An 8069-nucleotide genomic window follows, 5' to 3' on the forward strand; every position below is an offset into this window, starting at 1 on the left:
AACACTTTCTACACTGGATATTTCACGGCACCATCATGTTTTTTTCAGTCCACTGCATGGCCTCATGAGGGGGTTAGTACTGCATGATTATTTTACCATATTTTTTCTAATCTAAGATGTTTTATGTGAACGGGTACAATGAAAATACTGTACTGTGTCGAGTCTGTTAAAAAGGTGTGCACAAATTCAAGCACAAAGCCAGCCATTGCAGCATAACTTTCACTTTCAAGCGAAAGTTCTTCTTTCACAGTTGTTTTATTTTCTCTGTCTATCTTCCCACCCCCCCCCCCCCCCCCTCCCCTTGCTCCTCCTCCGCCCCATCTTCCCTGAACTGTTCTAGGCTGACGTCTGAAGTCACTGGAATGGGCACACTCTAATTTCTACCCATCTTCCCTCAGTGCATCACATGACCCTTGAGCTTATGGCATTGCACCTTGTTTATTTATTTCTCTGTATTTGACAGTCCTGATATTTAAGTGACTTTAACTTTTATAATTTCTAGTATTTACTGTAAACATGTGTATCTGCACTGTTACCAGGACTCTTCACACCTATCTGAAACCCTGTTGTCTCTGTTTCTGAAAGGTCACTTTACTTTTTTGACACTCTAGTACCTTTCATGGCATCTCATGCACTGCGCTGCTTTGTTTTACTTCATGTTTTCACACATCACTGTACTTATTATTTCTTTATTTTCTTTCTTTCTTTCTTTTTTTTTTTTGCTCTGCACGCACCTGAAAGTATATGCAAAGTTAACCTAAAGATTGGTATGACAGTTTAAACCAAGGTTGTTCCTCCTCCACCCCACATTCTTATGCATCAACACATTTTTTACTCCACATTTATATGATTACAGAGAATTCATTACTCAACACAAATGTTCAATAATCAACTATAAACCTAATACCTTATTCCAGTTTATTTTGCACTGATTTCATCGACTGATTAAATGAGTGTTATACTGTGTGCCTGTAGAATTTTTGCCTGTTTGTCTTTGTGCAGTATGTACATCATAGACTGATCTGCATGATGCACAAAACCTTCTGTATTTCAAATTAATTTCAGAATCAGACACTTAGAAATGAAGACTGAATGGTGAAAGGGGATGGAGCGAGCCATGAGCAGTCTATTTATGATCTGGATGTGTCACTCTGACTCCAGGTTGAAATTACCTCAAGCCAGTAAACATCCACTCCAATGCACCAATATCAGTATCAGTCTTTCTGACTTTCATGTAAAACCTGACAAAAAGGTTAGGTGGAAAAGTGAAAATAAATCAAGTGAATGACTGCAGAGAAGAATTCAAATGCATGTTACTGGCACACCCCATTTTATTCAACTATATTCACAGACATGTACTCATGTTATCCATTTATTTCATGGCAACTAAGCATAAGAGGCATGGGCCATTTGAAAAGGTCTGGGAATTGTCTAGCGTATATTTGCACTCATATAGCTAGTAAGGTTTTCACTATATGTCAAAAGGGCTGACAAGCTCCTGGGAAGCAAGACTCTCATCAGTCAATCATATCCATTTTTCAGCTCCTTCCTCACAGATGCCTGTTACAGATTGGTAAGCAACAAACCATTTCAGATACAGGAAATGTAGTATGTTTCTGGTTAGCATGTATGAAGCATTGGCATGTATAAACCATATTTCTTAACATATGTATCTACAATGAACAAGTCATTGGTTTTGCAGGCGTACTGTACATATATACATGTATGTATGACTCTCTCTGTACTTGCCATCTCCATAGTTACACCAGGTTGTACATCTATTCCAGCTAATTAGCATGTCTCACCGTCAAATGGACAGACACCCAACCTGAGGCCCGGTTTGATCAAACTGAAACTGAATGTATTTCAAAATGTGTTTTAACTACATTTATATTTCACACTGGGTTAAAACTATTTTAATGGTGTCTTTTTAATCACGTATATAAATGAGTGCAGTAGAATATGATGCAGAATGATGTATAATGTAGGATACAGGCGATTATTTATCAAAAGGTTTTGGATTTCAGAAGGTTGGGCAGGTTACTCAAACTGGGGTCTGTTACAGATAACTTATTTAAAATCATAATCCAGAGTTTATCACACTAGATACATACATATGTTACATACAAAACATAAACTTAAACCAAGACTATCCTCTATTTCCTGCAAACATATATGAATGGATGGCCTTATTAGGATCTGTAGCTCTCATTTCAAAATGCAGGCTATAAGATTAAAACAAACAAAAAAAAAAATAATAATAATAAAATAAATATATCATTTCACAGTAAAACACACCACTCCAAAGTTATTTGATATTAATCTGATGTGTTTTACTGATTGCAGGTAGCTACTATTCTTGCTTCACGTACCTTAACACAGTTACATGTTTTACTCCCACAGTCTGGATATGTGCATTACTCCAGTAATAATTATAAAAATAACGTAATGGAAACATTACTTGTATTCATTGTGGTTTAGGCTCAGGTACTTGGCTTTTGGTTAGAATTGATTATACATAGGTTATGATGACTCAGTAATATGTTGTTGTTAAAACAAGGCTGCTTTACAGTAAGACGTTTGCATTTGGCATTTACACATTGCTTTACATTTACATTGCAAATGTAAATCTGTACATTAGCACTCATCTGGCTGCATCCAGATGAACAAACTGAGCAATGGCTGATTGAGGGCCAGAAGGTTTTTAAGGTGTCATTTGAAAACTTTCCATTATCTACAGAATCTGATCATGAAAGTAGGTTAACATCTTCTGTAAAATGCACATTAATACTTGTGTTTGTAGGTTTAAGGTGCCTGCTGCTTAAATGCAGACAGGAACACCAAGATACAGTCATGCTATTTTCCAGTGTGACAGATTTGCAAACATCTCAGTTGCCTTTTTGATTGTCATACTTCTATCTTTCATGTTCATGGCATCGCTCATGATCTCATCAGCCTGCAATGCTATGTAAGTTGAACACCTCTTGTGTTGCTTCTGTCATTTTAGTGATACCTTAACACTTTTTTGTTACCGTGCTAGAGCAGCAAAAAATTAAAGGTTAGCACTGAGGTGATATAAATAATGCTGTTTGAGTAAATGTGTCAGATCATGTTTGTTTATGTTTGATCATTTGCTTCATGAAGGTCTGTACTGGATTTATTATTTATTGAGGTTGACTCTGAAATGTTTTGTAAAAAGAAAAGAATAAAGTTTGTGTTTATTCCCTTGACTCAGACATTGTCATCTTATTTGCATTTGGTCTTCTTGTTTATTGTGTTGTGTTATATTTATTTGGCTAGTGCAGCTCTGCCACCCCTTCTCTGGTGGAGTAAATTACAGACTAGAATATTTTTGAGATACTGGATGTGTTGAAAGTTTCAGCTGCACTACACATTTTTTTTATTATTTCAAAATAAAAAATAAACCTTTATCAGTGTACTTGGGGAAATGGGTACTTTTCAAAAAAAATATTTAAGATTTTAGGGAATAAAATCTGAGGTATTGATCCACTCTGTCTTCAGTTTGTTTGTAGAGCAACATCATGCTAAGAGTTAAATAACCAGTATCAAGAGGGTAGTGTAAAGAATGTTACTACTATAGAGTAATGTATATGGAAGGAGGCAGAAGGAGGATTGGCCTTGATTTGTATTGGTGGCATCAGTATGAATGAAATATGATGGAATTTGTTGTTAGGAAGCACTCTGGCTGCTGCATTTTGAACCAAATGAAGACTCTTCATTGACGTCATGGATCGGCCAGAGAAAAGTGCATTACAATATTCAGTTCCTGATATTATAAAGACATGTACAAGGATTTTGACATTTGTTGTAGATGAAATGAGATATAAAAGAAAAAGATTCTGAAATATTGGTGATATGTGACTAAGAGGGATCATAAAGTATTTCCAAAATATTCAGCCTATTCATTCAGCAGCAGAACTGCATCCTTGTGTCTTGCTCAAGGGCACCTCAACACTTCACATGGGCAATGTGTACGTTGGTCTGTTTAAAGGGAGGTTTTTCTAATGAACCTAACCTTATCCCCAACGAGTAGAGCTGAAAACTCTGTAAGACTGATTCAAAATAAGACCAACCCATAACCCTGCATGGGGTCAATTAGTTAATACATATACTCGACTTAATGACCATGAAGTGGAGAAAATAGCTGCAGTACATCTCTGAAACGCACCTTACAGACAGGCTTCCTGGCAGTTAAGAAGGTAACTGCTTTTTTGGTTCATTTCCTTTAAATAATCTGTGACTGACTCATGCACACAAAGGCAGTGGTGTCCCACTGTGCCGAATATTCAAAGCCAGTCCATCAATGAAACGTTGTTAAAACTGACGAGAAAGGTAGTTTTCTTGAAATCCCATGAGGCCTTTCACTGTAAAGGTTTTTGGTTTGTAAACTGTCAGTGGAGCAATTCGGCCGCCATGGTGTGTCACAAATTTTGTCCGGATCTGTTTTCATTTCAGCAACGTGCAGGGAGTGGACAAAATACTAGGAACACCTTGGTTTAATATGATGTAATCAACTTCTAAACACATGGAAACATACAATATCTATAAAGTTAATAATATCGCATATCTTTTGTGAGGGGTTGATACCAACTCTATGGAAATGTTTCAAACCTTGTTCTTTTATTAACACAATTCTAACTACGCCCTAATGCAAAGTGGAGACAAGATAAAAAGGCTCTATAATGTCTCCCACTGTAAGTGCTAGATCCATCTAAATGAGTCACTCTTCTTTTAATTGGGCGTAGCTATACTGTGGCCTGATATTCAGCATGAGTGTGTGCGCAAGAGACCGAGCCACAGGGGACATCTTTAGCTACAGCCACACTGCAAATTAACATTGTCCCTCTTCAGGGGAGACAAGAGGTCACCTTGTACAGAGCTCAACCATCAGTCTTCACCAAATCTTTCATGGCTGTTAAATATGCCCAATTTCAAGCAGCTCTTGATTGTGTTCCCAAAGTCCCTGATTGCATTTAGTAGCACATTCACCAAGTCTAAATAAGGAGAGATAATTCCAGCGCTAAACAATTGACAACCTTGGCAGAAAAAGAGGAAGAGTCAAATTATAGGTACCAGGAAGGCTTTAAATCTCAGTGTGATTTCACAACATTCAGCAACTTCATTGTGACTCTTTTGTCATTTCGAGGAAGAAACGGCTGGTCCCATTTATGTGAACTTTCAGTTGATCAAGGCATTTAAGGTAGCTAAGTTGTTAGGTTCCTAGAATACATTAAATCAATCACTGTATGAAATGAAATACAAGTATCTTCCTTTATGCTTTTGTTTATTTTTTCTTGACATTATGAGGAAAGAGAAATGAAACCCATTTATCTACAAAATGTCATGGATGACTTACTACCATTGTGGTCCTTTATTATGAAGAACAGACACTGGCACTTGAAGATGAAGATAATGTAATAAAGACAAAAGCATGACATCTGAGTACTTCCAAGTAGAATTGGCTTGCTAACTTTGTTAGTGTTAGCGTGCCAGCTAAAATGATTTAGGTACCGTTACGAGAGTTATGGGATACAGTACAGGATGGTGAACATTATGTGCACTGGATTGTAGTTTTATAATGAAAGTTATCTTCAGCAAGGTAGCTGAAAAGGAAAATGCAAACAGTAATGAATTTATAAGGTAAATGTTGCATGGGGAAAAAAAGATAATGAAATTTTGTCAGTCCCCTTATCAGCAGTCCAATGTATGAACCGTGTCTCTAAATATAAATAAAGGAGAAAGACTAACCATGGAGAATTATTTGAGAATGAAATATCTTCTATAATTAACAGCTTATGTGGCACAATCTGCTTTGCTCTGGTGTTAGGTCCCATCCATCTGCTACGCGGCGTGGGGAGAACAGTCTGGTTTTGCAGCTTATTGAAATCAGATAATCTAGTGTTTAGTTGGAATGAAAACCATCAGCTGTATGAAGCATATTGTTTAAGACAAATTTATTAAGTCACTGCTGACAGGCAGAAACAAACACCCAAAACCCAAACCTGAATTCTTATAACTACACTTCTGTGTAATTTCACAGGGGCATCACTGAGCCTAGACTGATTCACTGATTCCCACATTATTCTTGCCTCCATTATCTGGCCTCATGACCTTGGTATACATTAGGGTATACCAAGGTTGTCACATGGTAACATGACAAATACAAGTCCAACAGTCACTCTCCTTTTAACTCTGTTATGATCTCCACTTTTGACTCAAACATCTGGCTGCTAAATGCTCCACTACATGCATCAACCTGTTACTAACTTTGTCTGTCTGTCATTTAGCTCTGTGCAGGTCTATGCACAGAGGATTTTTAGAACTTTTTCACTGAAAACAGCTGCCTGCTATGTATTGAGGTTAATGAGAGTGGTAAGAGTGAATCAAAACAGTGAAGTCGCACAGCCATGAAACCAAAATGATGAGCTGAAAGACCCTAAAAGCCTCTGCTTTAGGGGAGCTGGGAGTAACTATGGAGCTGGGTGATAATGCTCTACAGGTGTAGTACTACAACCGCATCTTTCACATACAAACTGGCATGTGGCACAGAGTTGATTTAAAAATACTGATTATAGCTCCTTGAAGGTTCCCCAGTTGTGGCCTGGAGTACCTTTTTATTGGATCACTTAGTCACTGTCTTTGATCACTGTTGATTTCACACAGGTTTCAAAAGTTAAACATTTCCTAAAATTAGCATGTATGAATGTCTCAGTGATCAACACTAATGCTCTTGTCATAGGACATCCTGCTGAGCATTTGAACATGACTATGAACTCCTGCTGACATCTGAGGGTTTCTTTTGGCCCATTTATAATTAAAAACACACACTAAAATCAATACCTCCATCTAGCTTTGCTGAAAGGCTTTTAGCTGGTAATGCTAGTGTCAATGTGTCAATACAACAACAGGTCAGGGATGAGGCAAGAGTAATCTGTCATCAGACAGGAGATTTTTTTTATTTCTTCAGCAAAATAGGAAAAAGAGAGAGGGCGTTTAAATCTGTCATAGTGCATTATGAGAGTGTATGCAGTTAGCGTCCATGTTCAGAAGATCTCAGGGTCAAACTGTGGAGTGGCCCCTCTCAAGAGAGAATTTCTTCAACAAATTACATATTTTTCTCTGGTGTTTGCCTTCTGTCCCTTAAAAGAGATGCAGCCCACTAAGTAGTCTCACAGCAATTTGCAAGGCATGCTGGGTAGGAAATTAATCCACCCTTGGGTTTAGATTAGTTCTTTGCAAAAATTTGAGGTTTTATGTTTCATAAAGCTGTGCAGTTGGAATGCAATTAGGTAATTTACCTTATGAATTATTCATAGCCTTATGTGGAAATTTAAGACTAAAGATCTCTTTTTTTCTCTCTTAATATGTAACGTGATGACGCAAAGACTTCACAACATGAAAATGGACAGTCTTTAGAGACTTAATGGGGCAGCTTGATAATAAGGAATTGCAATAATCCGGCCTAGAAGTAACAGAAGAACAGACTAGTTTTTCCTCTGCCTTTACTGGCAAGTACAATTGGGTGTCGTCTGCATAACAACCGAAGTTTATGGAGTGTTTCCTAATAATATTGCCAAAGGGAAGAACTTATGACGTGAACAAAATTGGTCCAAGCACAGAACTTTATGGAACTCTAACATTTGCCTAGATAGAGGGTTTGTCATTAACATATACAAACTGAAATCAATCTGATGCATAAGTCTTGAATCAGTTTGATGCGATTCCTTCGGTGCCAATTAAATGTTCCCATCTCTGTAATAGGATGTGAAGGCAAAGGGTATCAAATTCAGCATTAAGATCTAACAAGACAAATACAGAGACAAGTACTTTGTCTGATGCAATTAGAAGGTCATTTATAACTTTCACCAGTGATGTCTCTGTGCCATGATGCACTCTAAATCCAGACTGAAAATCAAATAAACTCAAATAAACTTTTATGGAAACTTTTGTCTACTTCTGTGGAAAGTCACACAAGTGATTGGCAACTGCTTTCTCAAAGAACTTAGGGAGAAAGGGAAGGTTAGATCTAGGTCTGCAGTTAGCTGAAA

General features: G+C 37.3%; 1 protein-coding gene across 1 annotated transcript in view; it reads left to right on the forward strand.

Annotated features, from left to right (window-relative positions):
* The window catches only part of pcbp3 (poly(rC) binding protein 3), a 38845-nt gene extending 38414 nt beyond the window's left edge, over positions 1-431 (forward strand). Inside the window, exon 13 of the mRNA XM_041057166.1 lies at positions 341-431. Within this exon, the coding sequence (XP_040913100.1) occupies positions 341-377 (37 nt within the window). The 3' untranslated portion in view covers positions 378-431. The remainder of the gene's footprint in view (positions 1-340) is intronic.
* Positions 432-8069: the final 7638 nt, after the last annotated feature.

Source organism: Toxotes jaculatrix, chromosome 15 (genome assembly GCF_017976425.1).
Source record: "Toxotes jaculatrix isolate fToxJac2 chromosome 15, fToxJac2.pri, whole genome shotgun sequence".
Classification (NCBI taxonomy): Eukaryota; Metazoa; Chordata; class Actinopteri; family Toxotidae; genus Toxotes; species Toxotes jaculatrix.